General features: G+C 40.8%; 1 protein-coding gene across 1 annotated transcript in view; it reads left to right on the top strand.

The window, feature by feature from the left end:
• Positions 1–16,062, top strand: part of LOC144824222 (uncharacterized) — a 652,050-nt gene that overhangs the window by 467,131 nt on the left and 168,857 nt on the right. The window contains exon 24 of the mRNA XM_078683370.1: positions 529–674. Within this exon, the coding sequence (XP_078539496.1) occupies positions 529–674 (146 nt within the window). The remainder of the gene's footprint in view (positions 1–528; positions 675–16,062) is intronic.

Raw genomic sequence — 16,062 nt, forward strand, 5'->3', positions numbered from 1 at the left:
ATGTAACGTTTCCCATACACTGATTTACACGTGTGATTGTCTCTGTTAAATGTGTGTGTGTGATGTAAAGTGCTCTGATACCTCACTCTGGTATGAGTGGCGCTATAAAACTAAATTAATCTGAAAGACTGGTTATGAAGATTTGAGGGGTACTGTTAACTGGTGATAGTGATGGAATCTGTGGCGGAGATGGTCACTGGGGGACGCCAACAAACATTGTCGCTTTGGGCGCCACCAGTGCTAAAGCGGACCCTGGTCTGAGGTAATTTGTCATACCCTCAACTGTGAGTCTGGCCGTCGGCCAAAGGTTTCTGCCAGCAGAGACCCGAATGTTCGATCTATGTAGAGCCGCGACAACTACTAGTTTGGCAGATAGTGCACAACACCACGTTTCTGGCATAGTACCCTGTCCGCCATATTCTAAACAAGGCCCTATTGTTACAGCCAAAGTTGCTTTTTGCAGTTAATTTGATCATATGGCCCACTTCAAACTGTAAACAATCTGTGCTTTTTATCCCTTCCTTAAAGGCGCAGCTAGCTGTAAATGTCATGCTGCAAACCGAGTCTTCCAGGAATCGGATGGCTCTTGTATCTGCCAAGCGGGCTTCATTTACTACGATGAGAGAGGAAAGATGCTTTCAGATAGCAATGGTGATCTGGACTGCCAACCACAGGTATGCACTTAGTCCACATGTAGATATATGCATTTTCTTGCTGTATCTAATACTCAGGATGAGAAAAAGGCATCTTTAGAATGTGACATCAACATTTCACTGGCTTATGCTCTAAACTGGTTTTGCTACTCAACTAAATGCTAATGCTTGTCAGTCGAAAGACGGGATTCTTAAATGCATACTTGAATATGTCTCAGGTGTTTGTATTCTTTGACTGATAGATTTTTTTCCGTTTCACTGCTTTAGTTTACTTTCTTTTCTTCTGAATTGTACTCTCTCTCTAATGTACAAAATGCTTACTTCACACATTCAATGCTTCTGAGAAAAGTACTCTTTATTGTTGACCTGCTCCTGATAAGTTTTCTCTACACTTTCTTAGACTGCTTGCAGATTTCATTTGCCCTTTCCTCACCTATCTTTTAATTGTGTTTGTTTGTACTTAAACCCAGTCTTCACTCGCACACTCCACTGCAGTGCCTACGGATTTGCTTCTTGCTTCTCTGATCACTAGAATATATCCACTCCTCCCTCCTCAACTCACTGTATTCTGTAATCAAGAACATGGGTGCTTTCCTCAGCCACAGTTCAGCAAAGGCCTTGCTGGAGACATCCTCTCTCTAGGACACCCATCCCATTACTTGTTCATCCCTCCAACCTACACGTATGTTTTTAACGTCTACCTTTCTGCTCTCTGCGTTAATCATGTTGCCCATCTCGCGCTATAAGAACTATTCTTGTGCGCTATGACCTCTCCCAGTTCACCTTGATCGATGAACTGCAGTTGATACAATCTTCTAAGACTCTTCGTAATATCCTTTTCTGTCTTTATACATCAGGTCCTGCCTTCGCTTTTTTCCTACCCTGTTAATTATTATGTCCTTCGGACAGTATCTACGACCTCTCTTCTCCTCTGGTTGGGTATCCCTTAGGGATCTGCTTTTTTCTCGCTACGTTTCCTCACCGCCACTATTTGACTAGTGGCTAATTTTCAATATTTCATCTGGGGGTGCGCAGTTGTTTCATCACACAAAGTATACAATTTCTCCCCTCACTAAGAAGGATGAGGGGAAGTTTTGCGTACCCTTGCTGTGTATTCCATACAGTTGGTCATCGGACTGTAGAGAATATTGTTCCCACAATTGTCATTTAGGGCTGACAGCCTTGAGTGAGAGGAGAGAAACGTGGCGGCTTCCATGTGATGGGCCATATCCTTCCCCACTTGGAACTCTAGCTTTGGATCTTCCGGTATCATGCAAAAAGGGAGGCGTGGATCATTGGGACAGGGTAAGCTTGCAGAGTGCATGCTAGCAGCACTGCAGGACGTAGAAATGTTCTTGCCCCACCAGGTAGCCCTTTTACCACATTTTGCAAATACTTTTCGCCAGCTTTGTGCTTGAGGCCGGCAAACTTTTTGAAGAAGATGTTTAAAGATGGCAACCATCAAGCTTCACAACTTTGCACAGATTTACTATAATCCCTTTAGCCATTTCTAAACTGACAGTAATGGGGTAGGCTGCTAATGCCACAAAAAACGCAGGACGATCTGATCTCACAGAAACAGAAACATCTTTTCTGTTTCCTGGGAACCTTATTCAGCATTATATGCCTTGAAGTCATAAGCTCTTTAGAAGCAGTATTTGATTTAATTGCTCATATTTGATTAGATAGTTCTAAAATATGTCTCTCTTTCTTGTATTTCACTCTACTATCTCTACTATTTATAACTGTGTTAGTCTGTCGAAAGACGAGCGTCCTCTCATTTACACCAACTTCATTCTTTAGATACATAAAGCTCATGCAAAATGTAGGATTTTCTTTTTTAACTTGACTGACTGTGCAAATGCCACAAAATATAGGTGCTCTGAGTGAAGACCCCACCCGCAGATCGCTTTTTTGAGCAAAGGTTTCTCATGCAAAGAAATATTTATCCAGAGAAAATCACAAAAACCTTATGTGAAAAGACATGTTGCCTGCAGCAATATTTTAACAAAAGGGCAAACTTTGCCAAACCATGAAGTCACAAAAATTATCACTTTTCACAATGTTTCCAGTGAATTAAAATTATACATTCTACTACCTAAAACTAACAAAAGAGAACTTATTTTCTCTCCAGCTGCTTGTCAACGTGCTTTCTCAGCTCCAGGCTACTTGTTTTCTTCTCACTTCCCTTCGCCTTTTCAGCTAGTGAGGCTGAATCCTGACACTTTTCTACTTTCTTCTCTATATTCTTTTTCACATAGGCTGGCAAACAGGCAGAACCAACAGGAATCCTGTGTCCGTATTTTCTTTAAGTTTCTATTTTTATCACTCTTCTCCCTTCCACTCTGTCAATAACAACAGCTGTTCTATGTGCTATGAACAATGTGAGGTTAGGTCCACTCATTTGCGTGTTTTTTTGACTATGTGCCTGCCAGTTTTCAAATACATTGAACCTCTTTATATAATGTCCACAGGGTTCCATTGGGAATGTCGGAACCTGGTGGACAAGAGGCGTTTGGCAAAACAGGAACAGTTTGTTTAATTAAACAGTTAGGTCGGGAGATCAGTTACAAACACTAGATCTGAGGACTGTCTAAATTTACATCGAGTTTGTGCTCTCTTTCTATAGAATATTACAAGCAATAAAGGTTTCCGGCGTACCATATATGGTGATGAATGTTGGTTGCTGCCTTAAGAGTCATAAATTAATGGTCAATGGTTACTACAGGTGGGTCTTGACCTGCGTGGACACAGTTTGGCCAGTTATGAATGTGTCCAGATGTCTGACATGGGTAGCGCGTGAACAGTATGTGTGCTAAGCCCTGATTGGCAATGTGCTCCTAACTCATGTGGCATCTTACTTTATGGTGTTTTAGGAGCGCGTGTACCCCCTCCGCCAATCTGGGATTTATTTAGGCTATCTCCCCTGACCATTGTAATGTCGCTGTACCTATCTGTGGAATTGAACAAGAGTTTCCTGTCCGAGTGTGTGCCTGCCAGCATTGAACCATCCCATCTGTGACCTATCAATCAGTAAACCCAGATGTACGTTGTAGGGTCTGCCTGACTACATCCTTGCGGGTCGAGGTAAATGTAGCGTTCGGAATGGGTAATTCTATCAATAAGAACAATAGTTCATTTTCATCGATAAACACATCAATATCCACATTAACAGACGCAATTCCACTTGCAGTTTCAGGTAAAGTAAATGTAGGAGTTGATACATTTTACATTGACAAGTGTAATGCTTGAGTCCCCAAATTTCTTCTGGGACTTTTGTATGCTTGGGCTTACCGGTGACTGACCTTCTTCATGTTGGACTGCCTCATGGATTCGTTGACCATGATAAGGATTGGCAAGTCTTCCATGTGGTGATGTGCCTAGATACTGTGGTCTTAAAATTTGCCTCATATCTGTGTTTATTAGCTATAAATATGTTGGTAAATGATAGGAACAACTTCTGGGTTCTGAATACATATGACTCATTGGGCAAGTAATCGCTAATGTTTAGAAATGTTTTAACAGAGCCACTACATACGTTTTCCTGTCTTTTTCTATTATCCTTTCAGGGACAACTATTGTCACCTTGAACAGTGTCTAGGCGTCTGGAGAAAAATTAACAAAGATTTATTGGATGAGACTTGAATTAAAAGCAGCAATCTTGTAAAATTTTCTTTAAACTCCTTCGGCACCTTTAAGCTCCTTGATAACAATTCCCACACTATGGATCCCAAGTAAATAATTTGTTGTAGGCTAATTGACAGTATTTAAGAAACACATTAATCACCTTCAATGGTCAAAGGCATGGGCTACGAGCACAACGTTTCTGTGTTCCATGATCTCCCTGCTTCCCCAGTCCCATCACGTTGTTTATAGGATTTTCTAGACTGGGCATGCTTGGGTAAAATATTAGCTGAAGAAAGCATCCTAGTAAATCAGACATGCTCCCCAGGCCTTACCCTTTCTCAGGTTTTACAGATGACTATTCTCAGTGATATAACACAGTCTGTAGAGCAACATGAATTACAACACCATTAAGGCTTATTTCCTATAGGTATATTAACAATGCAGAGAGCTTCTAGGCAATGGGAACACAGGAGATTGTGATAACTGAAAGATCAAATGTGTGGGAGTTTGGTTAATGGTTTATGAAGTATGCACATATAGCCTCACAAGTTTATAGGCCCTAGAGTCTGCAAATAATTGTTGGGGAAGGAACATACAGTGGCTGACAGGTGACTTTGGAAACTAGTTAATGTACTCCATTGATGGGTGTAATGCCTGAGTCCTCATATTACGTCTGGGACTTCTGATAAGTCCCACCTAGGCTGCAACCAATCCAGGGTTGCTCATTTTAATCCCTAAGAATCCCTAAAAAGGCTTGGCAGGGTTAATGAGGGAATAACGCAGGGTGTAAGAGAATATAAAGCTGTGACATCTGAACTGGAGCAAGAATTTAAAAGAAAGAACTGAAGCACACGCGTGACACCTTGTTGAAAGTCCGCTTGGATGTGCGGTCTAGTAGCAGCTTGCTTTCAGTTACATGGCACACTATTTATGTCTATGAAAATCAAAGACAGGCACTTTGCCTTATTCCTTTAATCCATACTTATTAATGCCAAACGGCCATCACGCTTCTGTTTATGTATCTGAATTTCCCTGTGGTGTTTGCTACACTCTAATATATTGATGACAAGAATATATCCTTTTATTATATGTTTGTGATGAGCATGTGTTACAGATGAATTTATGATTGAACTTTCTGCAACTGTAACATAGCTGGACAGATGAGACCTTGAAATAGGCTATTGAATGGAACTCTTTTTGAGTCACAAACTGATGATTTTCCCTTGACTTAAGGAATTTTATTTTGTTTCGGATCCTAAGTGACAATTTGTTGGACCTAAAATGTATTAATTTGTGGTGTACAAGAAATTGCACAGAGGTTCGAAAAGTTGTATAATAAATTATAAGAAGATACAAAACTGTTTAGTTAGCAATAAGGAATTGTTTATATTCTCAGAAGTCAATTTCCTTCTAAGCAGGTTTTGGAGAATGGTTGTCAGGATCCATGGCCTGCCCTGACCTCTGTATACTATGTAGGCACTCTGATGTGTTCCTCCGAACTTAAATAGTGTTTCAGTCTTCCACTGCAGAGAAGGTCAGTGGTACACCCAACGTGGAGATGCCACTTGGTGTAAGACTTTGCGGCTACAATGCCTACACTATGTGAAATAAGTAAGTGGAATCAGGACAAATTACATGTCCCATAGTGCACGGGACTTTCTTAAAAGTTGCAATTGTGGTGCCATATTAGATTCAATGAGTATGAATTCTATGATGTTCAGAGCATTCCTTGATAGACAATTGTGTTATTTATTTGCTGCAGCTGGATTCCTTCGGCCAGGAGATTGGAATTAATTGCAACTTCATTGAGAGTTGTCAAGGTCCTTGTTTTTAGAGAAGTACTCTGGATAAACATTAGAGAGCAAAGATTTTGATTTAATTTGCACTTCATTATTGGAGTCAGCCTTTCTAGCTTTACAATTTTTCATATATTAGAGTCCTCATTCCTTGGTTTGCATAGTCAATTGCACCTGTTTACAGGAAAAATCATTGAGTTTTCTATCGTGTACAGACTTTGGTTATATAATTTGAGTCAGATATGATATGAATGTATAGCCATGTTAGGAAGTCAGTGTATATTGCAAAGAGTGAAAGCACAATACTAATGACAATTCATTAGGTTACAGTTAATGTGCTATGTGTATTGAGGAGCATTCTGATCACTTGAGTTCTAGCTCTCTAAAGGCATTTATAGATAATTAACGTTTTTTACAGTTTGGGTTATTCCATACATTATTTAAAAACGTTATTTATGTCTTTCAACTCTAGGAAGTCATAGTTATCAGGAACCACAAAGAGTGGACTATACAGAGATTGTCACAAGGTATTTATCGGATGTAATTGTAGAAATAGTAGACTGTAATATCATGGACTAAATACTAAAATAAATAGTTGTTGTAGACAGCAACGCTCCTGCAGTGCAGGTTGAATCCAGCAGTACGACCAGGTGAAGTAAAGCTATCAAGTGTTCTCGCTTCTCAATCTCTTGTTCCATCCCCCTTTTCCCGATTTAATGCTAACCGGCATAGTCTTTGTACGGTTGTCAGTGGGTTTATGGAAGTGTTTATACTGGCATCATTCCTGTTGGATCTGGATTGCCCAGTTAGTGAAACCATGCCAGCAGTCAACTAAACGAAAAATGGTAATTAGAAGTGTGTTAAAGGTTTGTAAGATTATGAAAATATATTTTTTGTCCCCCTCAATTCACTTATAGTAGTAATGTCTTAATTTACTTATCATTATCAAGATAACTGACGCCTAACCACTGGCTAGTATTTGTTGTATTACTTTCTTCTTCCCCTTTTCTCCAGAGTTCACAACACTTACATTAATATTATTGGGGTGTTTAGTTTTATGGGAGAAGGTGTGAATTGCCATTAATGCATCCATGATATTCATGCAGAAAAGTACATGTATGATTTTCGTTGAAGTATTTCTAAATTGTGATAGGAATGAAGGGCATGCTAAAAATGAGGAAGGCAGTTTATGATAATTAGCATACAGACTCCACCATTCATGACTGACTGCAAATGGAATAGACATTTGTAGGTTGGCTCAAGTAAATACTGTTTGCAAGATTGGGATAGAAAACTGCACCGACAGCCCCCCCCGATAACTTGTTGATGAAAGGAATAAGGTGAAGGCAACCTCTCAAAAACTTCAGCTGAAAAACCTTGTGATGACAGTAATCTGGTATACAAAGTGTGCCCGGTATTGGATCCCTGATACCGTGCTCTGGTTTAGGGGCCCAAGGATTCCGGATTCTTCTATGGTAGAAGTGTAGGAGGTCTATTCATCCCACGAGGAGTCGTGTGAAGATGTGGTATTCGATAATGAAGAAGACAGCTTGTAAATCTAGTATCACCAGGACCTTGACAACATTGCAGGTAATCATGCCTTCCTTATTATAACCCCATGCTCATGATGGTCAGTGTGGGTCTTCTGCCAGAGTTGATCCTGGCTTGTACAGGGCAAAGTGTTGTCTTCGAATAAGTTAGTGTATTAGGAGCATGGCAGATGTTGGACAGGTGATAAGAGTTCACTGTCGGCTGTTTTAAAGCTTCAGCGACGATTGGACGATTAATTGGTCTAAATATTATGTCAATGGCTAGGAATGTATTTCTGGCCTCTAAGAAGTTGATCTTTTTGGGTAGTGTCTTGCTGACTGTATTGGTTGTGGGTTAACAGATTGGTTGGTTAGCTTAACCTGCAACTAGCTTTATTAAAAGTTTCATATTACTCCATACAGAAGGATTTCAAAGCAGAGTGGCATATCTAGCCAAAAGAGTGGACATTGCAAGTAGTGAATTTGTTAATGGCTGGGCATCCTTAGCATTCCTGTAAGATGGATTTAGTGAACTTTGATAATTAAAAAATAAGTAGAAGATGATCTTTACGTAGTTTTGCAGATGAGTTATGCAGGAGGACAGAGTAGGTGTGGATTTAGGTCTCTGATTACTTATTTAATTGTATTGGTGGTAGTACAGCCTATTTCACCTTTCAGAAGATGGATAGCGATAATGGAGTGATCTAATTACGTTTATAAGGATCGTATATGGTTTCCAGAAAACAGGATATGTATTTCCTACCTATAGGATAGGAGGTAAACCTTGCCTGTAGACAGGACCAATAAAGACCTTATTATAATTCCTGGATCAGAGACTTCCTAAAATGCTATTCTGCTATTATATTCACATTTTCACTGCAGACCTAACCAAAGGTAAAGGAGCACTTTATAAAGTTTAGAACATATTCAGTATACAAAAAAGAATTAAAAAAACAGATAGCACACCTGTGAAGAAAATTAAAGCTGTTCATTAAACAATCTTAATTAATTGCATACTTAATTTCTATCTAAATCCCTTAAAGTCAGGAATTATTTGAATATCAGTAGGTAAAGATTTCCAAAGGCACAACGTCTAAGTAACTGAAATAGGTTTGTGCTTGCAAATCATGGTGTACTACAGCATTTATTTACTTTGGAACACTACGAAGGGATTAGTTTGAATGAAAGATACTGGGGACAATTAAAGTGTTTTTTTATATTATGCCCTCAAAATGAAATCTCGATTTGAAGGAAAGTCAGTAGGAAGAGCTTAAAATGAGGATCCTGTGAGGAGGGTCAGCCTGGGACTGAAAATAGGGTCGGAAACCAAAATAAAAGTGGCACCCATTAGTGAGTTATATATATAGCTAAACAAGTGGCCACATTTGCAAATCAATGCAGTTCCACAGCTGAGTTGCTGCAATTGGAAAGGATTTAACACCTGCAGTTTTAAACTTAGAAATTTTCAATATTAATTTGTCTGAGGGCCTTGAATTGCAGCCCTACAATTAAGGCTGGTGCTGGTATGATGAAAATATGCTTGCTCAATTCTAACAAGAGTCCAGCTGCAGCATTTTGGTTTCTGAAGGCTCTTTAAAAAAAATCATTAGAATGTTTTGCAATTTTACAGTGACCTTGGCATGGTGCATCAACCGTATTACCTTCAGACCAAGGAAGATGGTTTGTCCAGTATCCTAGGCATAGTCCTTGCCTCAAGGGGAACAGCAATATAAGTCCATGTTCTGTTAGACACCCTCTATAAGCTGGCCTGTAGATCGTATTCGAAAATAAAAGCACTGGTTGGATAGTTCTTCTCCATTTCGCGGTCCATGGAACGAAATATTATTTATAGCAAAGCCATTTGAAGGTTATCTTCATCGATATTTGCATACAGGCAGGATGGACTAATTAGGCAGCAGGATATTTATTTGTAAAACACTTTGCATTCATCTTTAGCAAGGACTCTTAAGTTTCCAGACAAGTCGAAGCACAGGCGTAAGTTTAACATGCATTAGGGAAGGCACAGATCAAACAACCTGAGTAAGGTTAAGCTAGAGACATGTAACCCCAGGCAGTCTGTCCTTCATTTCAGGATGGGTATCTGGGCTGAATGTAGGTTTCAGTCATAGACCCGACAAGGTGATGCTACTACCATTTCAAGGTCACAGGATCCAGGGCTGTTGCAAGGGACATGGAGGCTGAAATGTCCTTAACAACTATTTTGTGTGCCAGTCACTATTTTGAGACCACCATTCATATTGCACAGTGTCCGCATGCATACTGTCATTGGAACTATCACATAACAGAATCTCAGAAGGAAGTGAAGGGTCCTTGTTATGCAAAACAAATGTTTCACAGAGGAAATTTGTAATCTCCTCTTCCAGAGTAAAGGTGCAAGGCATATTCTGCTGAATATCAGTTCAACCGTCACCCACCATTAGTCTCTCCATAGCCTGATGTGGGAACAGACATCACCGTCCCCTGTGAGTGGGCTTACACTCTTGTCGAAGCAAAGCTTGAGAATAATTGAATGATCTTTAGATACCAAGCCATAGAGATGAAAACGTCAAGCCAGGCTTCGAATATACAAAAAGAGAGTAGACTTTCACAGGAAACTATCCATAAGAGCCTTTTATCCCTACACCTGTCCCTCTTGCTTGACAGTCTTGATTGAAACATCAATGCCACTGGTAATAGCTGTGGAACATCTCTGTTTGTTTTAAATTCAATTCCTGTTACATGTATGGAAGTCTAAGATGTACAACTTTTGACGTACCATCTCTGAGAAAACTCAAAATGCCCATGACCCTTATATGTCAGAGTAAATTCAGAGTTTGGGTGGTTATTGGTGGTGTCAAGCGAATGGAAAGAGAAGAGGTCATGTCCTGTTCTCCTGCAGTCTGTGAGCATATTATTCTTGATTTATTTACAGTCCGTCCATGTTTCTAGTTTTTGGTGGTCCAGATACACTTTCCATGAGGAAGTTTGTTAGAGCATTTTCACCCAAAACCACTGATCACTGTCTTTGCGTCTAATAGAATTGTGCTATGCTGAATTATGTTACAGCAGCACAAAACTGCAAGGTATTGGCAGCAAATGTTATGTAAAAAAACAAATTCTCAATGGTTTTGAGTAGTGAATACTCACAGAAGGTTGGCTTTCATTTTCTTAAAAGATGCTTTAAAGAGCCATTTTTGAAGGATCCTATATAATAACAACAAAACCCTAGAAACTTAGTTTTCATGGACAACCCTTCAATTCTACTCTCACTCAAAAGTTTAATATACCCCCTTTCAGCTTAAAACACATTGAATTGGTTAAAGATAGAAGTTGCCATCCCACCCATTTCTCAGATGAGACATGAGCATTATATGTGAACCTCCAGATAAAAACAAAATATATGCTTGGCCATTTGGTGGTTCTAATGAGATTACTCACAGCTTCTGACTTTTCAATATACTTTTTACTTCTACCATTCCTCAAGCATTTCATGCTAAAATCTTTTTGTAGCAACTTATGTATGTGGATGGCTTTTTCATTGTCTTCCACATGGGAGTCCAAAGAAACATCTTAATCTTGAGGAACATTTGATCTTTTTGTACAAACTCTACTTTGTCTGGTTTTGGGGGGGGGGGGGAGTGGCCTGCTCTGGTACTCTGTAAATGGGTTGACCCTAAACTGCCGTTAAAAAAAATATATTTCTACTTCAAACAGTTTGATACATTTATTTATCACGGGAAACATGCACAATGGAAATCTGAGATCTAGACAGCATGCGTTTTTGAGTTATAGTTGTTTAAGAATAACAAAGAACACATCTTATTTCGAAACAAAACTGGCTAATAGTTTTTGGAAATGCAAAAATCTTGGACAAATATCTCTAGTATTTAGAGGAAAGAAGTCAGATTTTGAACTTAAGTTTAATGTGGAAAGGCGATTTTGTAATATATTGATTAGCCCAAGGAGTCTATGAACAAATCATGACATTGATTGTGTTGGTTGTAATGCTCACTTTACCTAAATCAATGTCAAATACTGCAGAATAGGCTGATACAATAGGGTCAGATAGCCAAAAAAAACACAGGCTGCATCAGTTGGTTTTGTGGCTTATCATTCTTAGCTATTCCTTAACCTCTAATAAATACATTTCTCCTGCCACTACCAAATTCTTGTCCACAGTGGTCATTGTAGGGCCAGGTATGCACCAGATATTGTAGATGCCCACCTGAAATAGATTTGCATTAAATGAATCTAAAAGGAAATCATTTAGAAAGTCAGTGATTGTCTTGAAAATATGGCACAGATTTGGTCTTTTCAGACCGACTTTTGAGATCCTTGTTTCAGTGCTTTTAAGGTTACAATTTGGGAAAGCTCAATTTGACTTTTCACTCTGTTTATGGTTCTCCAATGTGAAGGCTTCATTCAGCTAAACTAATGCCATGTGCAACGACATCATAATACATCAAGCCCATTCTATAAACTCTCAACTAACTCACTAACACAGCTAGGTTGTGCTTTAAGTCCCAATATAGACTCACCTAACTAGGAGTGCACCGTAACTGTGAGCCTTCAGCTAATCTCTCCCAAAGGAGCAATGGTATACATAATGCTCCAAATCCAAATTATCAATGAAGAAACTGCAAGATCCCAGACCTTCTCCGTGGTGTATTTCCAAGTGTGAACAGTATTTGCCTCCCACACTCTGCCCATCGTGCCTGGAGCTGCGGGGCGCTGAGGATTACAAGCGCTAGTGAGGACTCGGAATACCAGGAGTCCCTGGGACCATCAGCTGTTGCCTGTTACCTGCCCCTCCCACCGGCTACTTAACAACTCACGTCACCCGCTTCGCGGGCGACGCTTCGTGCCTGGAGCTGCGGGGCGCTGAGGATTACAAGCGCTAGAGGGGACTCGGAATACCAGGAGTCCCTGGGACCATCAGCTGCTGCCTGTTACCTGCCCCTCCTACCGGCTACTTAACAACTCGTGTCACCCGCTTCGCGGGCGACGCTTCGTGCCTGGAGCTGCGGGCGCTGAGGATTACAAGCGCTAGAGAGGACTCGGAATACCAGGAGTCCCTGGGACCATCAGCTGCTGCCTGTTACCCGCCCCTCCCACCGGCTACTTAACAACTTGCGTCACCCGCTTCGCGGGCGACGCTTCGTGCCTGGAGCTGCGGGGCGCTGAAGATTACAAGCGCTAGAGAGGACTCGGAATACCAGGAGGTCCTGGGACCATCAGCTGCTGCCTGTTACCTGCCCCTCCCACCGGCTACTTAACAACTTGCGTCACCCGCTACGCGGAACGCGAGCGGACGCGCGCCGGACTAAGCCCGGACAAAGGGCGGGCCATCTGTGGCTGTCCGGGGCTGGACGAGGCTGGGCTGGGCCACGGACCCTGGCTGTGCAAATCCATCATCCATTCTGTGAGACTTTTAACGTATTCAGTACTAAGGATAACAATTTGTCATAATTGTATTATTGTGTCCATTTAATTATTTGTGTGATTCATGATAGCTTCGGTGCTTGTATTTAATTTTTTAAGTAGGTATTGTTTAAAGCTTTAACCATGTCGAAACCTAAAATTACAAAAACCCCTTCAGTGCCAGCCACTTTAGATAACTACCTTGTCAAAGTAGTTAATAAAATTAATAATGAACGACGACGTTCTTTAAGTTGTGCTAGTCCCCCTGTCTCTCCCTCTACCCTATCAAGCTTTTTAGGTACACCAGCTTTAGACAATAGCCATGATTTTGGCATACAGGATGTATTAAATAGTGATTTACCAGTGCTACCGGCTCCTAACCAGGTTGTGTTGGACGATTCCTTTGATACCCCTGAGCAATTTTCCCCGGCCCGAAGAGTAGTCAGGGCCTGTCGTAAAATACCCATTAAGCGAGGGGGGAATAGAAAGACTAAGAAAATGCAAACACCACCTAAAAGTCTAGTTGGCTAAGAGGAGGTTTCGGAAAGGGATGGAACGGCCAAATTGAATACTGAGCAATTTGATCTGCTGGTTAGCATCATCGATGCTAAATTTGATAAGATTATTAAACCGCTAGTGGCAAAATTAGATCAGATGTCTAAAGAAGTACTCAGACTGGGTGACCTTTTGGATACCCATATCACTCTGGCTGGAACCCCCAAGGCCAGTGAGGCAGGCACTAGGGTAAGGAAAGATGTAGCAATACGACCTAAGGAGGGGATTAGGGTTAGCAAAACAGTTACCCCAGCTCCACCGCCCACAGTGAGCTAAGAAAATCATGCAACCACAGCAGCGGATAACAATGCGGGGTGGTCTGAAGTGAGGAGAAAGCGTTTTATTAACCTTCCCCCAGATTGTGCCCCCTATGTGGTTGTTTTAACTAATATACCCCAGGTTGATACGCACATGACCCAGTCCCAGCATGAATCCCATGATTCTCTGAAAAATAAAACTGTTTCTTGGTTGCATAAGCAATGTGGGTTTCCAATTGCTTTTTCTAATGATATACTAACTACTAGAAGGGTAAACTGGATTGGCAACTCTAGTAAGAATTGCAGAGGCAACTGTGTTATCATTAATTTTAAGTATCCCCAACACGTCGCTACAGTTTTGCTTAGAGCAGCCTCCCTTCCGTCTACCGACAATAGTGTGTGTGCACGCCCACTTGGCTTTTTTATAGCCACCTTATCAATGTGCCTCCCAATGACAATAACCAAATAAGGCCATTTTCGCCGATTCAGCGGCCGGGGTTAACTATCCCTCTGCAAAATCGTTTTCATGCCCTAAGCCGCTTGGATTCTAATGAATGACTCAGTACGGACGGCCAGCCCCCCCTGTGCGAAGTTATTAATAAACCAGTGATTGAAATTACCAAAAGTATAATGGTCACGGAGTTAACCAGGGTTAAGGATCCTATTCTGGTAAATAACTGCGTGGCTTTATCTAGTGGTAATCAAAGGAAGGAAAACAGCCCTAGTGTAATTACGATACCAGATAGGATTAACACAGGGGATAAAGGGATAACCATTTCTAGCTGGAACGTTGCTGGATTGAGATCTAAGGGGAAGGTTTTGGGCTGGCAGAATTTGATTAACGCCCATGAAATTCTCTGTTTCCAGGAGACATGGTGCAGGGAAGAAGTCAATTATGAGGGGTTTGTCTCATACAATTTGCTTGCGCAGGGCACTGGACCAGGCAGAGCTAAAGGGAGCTTACTGACATTAGTTTCAATCAATCGCTCAATTATAGTAAAAAGGTACATAACTGTGGGAGAACATGTCCAGATTCTCTGGTTGCTAGAGGAAAAAGATCACAATATTTTACTGGTAAATTATTATAACAACATTTTTGATAGTTCCAGGGTGGCAGTCGTTCACGACTTGGCCAGCGCCATTCAAAATTTAAATCTAGAGGCTAATGTCTCTCTTGATTTCATCTGGGTTGGTGACTTCAATATCCCATTGTGTAAACTGTCAACTGAAAAAGCTTGTGGATTTATCAATGATGCCGGAGTGGATGACTTGCATTTTGGTCATAACAACTATGGAGAGGCACTAAATTATTTTATGGGTTGCTATGAGCTGGAAATTTTAGGTCTCCCTAAAGATGAAAATGGACAAATCATTCCGACCTTTAAGAATCAGTACTCCAGTTCAGTTATTGATCATGTGATCGTTTCTTCCAGCATTATTTCTTGTTGTGTTCCCCCGAGGATTGAAGTAACTACCATAAGCGACCATAACTGTATTATTCTGGAAACTACTTTATGGGGTGAATGTCATGCTGGAGTGGGTATTACGGTTTCCAATGTGGAACCGCATAGACCAAATGGAGTTCGCATAAGATGGGCAGGGGACAAAGCTAATGAATTAATTGGCTCTATCGTCAGGGATTGTTTAACAGACATTTCTCTTATCCTTGATAATAGTACCGACCCAAAACAGGTTTTAAATGCTTTTAACGACATTAATAAAACTATTAATGCCAGGTTCACTAAACCCAAAGGTGGCCAGTGTAGAAATGGACCGGGTTGGTTTGATCATTTGTGTACTAGTTTATTGACCAAATTAAAAGTAGCCCTTGCTAATAAACCGAGGGATACCGCCTCTGTAACTAAATTAAGACTAGAATATAGGCTTGTTTTAAAGCGGAGGAAGAGTGAGCTACAGCAGTTGGCATGGGATTCACTTAATCAAGCAGCCAAACTATCTAATAGTACTCTGTTTTGGGCTACTGTCAACTCTCCTTTTCTTAAGGATGTGAATATTCCAGTGCTAACTTCCAACGTCCGAGTGACGTTTGGATAGCTCATTTTTCAAATATCTTCGACTCTAATAGTAGTATGGGCACCAACCCGACTAGATGGCCTGTTTTACCTTTGGATATTACAGTTAGTGAGGTTGAATCTGGTATACATGCTAGCAAGGGGGGGAAAGCCCAGGGCCCGGATGGGGTGCCCATAGACGTGTATAAAAC

Source organism: Lissotriton helveticus, chromosome 3_1 (genome assembly GCF_964261635.1).
Source record: "Lissotriton helveticus chromosome 3_1, aLisHel1.1, whole genome shotgun sequence".
Lineage (NCBI taxonomy): Eukaryota > Metazoa > Chordata > Amphibia > Caudata > Salamandridae > Lissotriton > Lissotriton helveticus.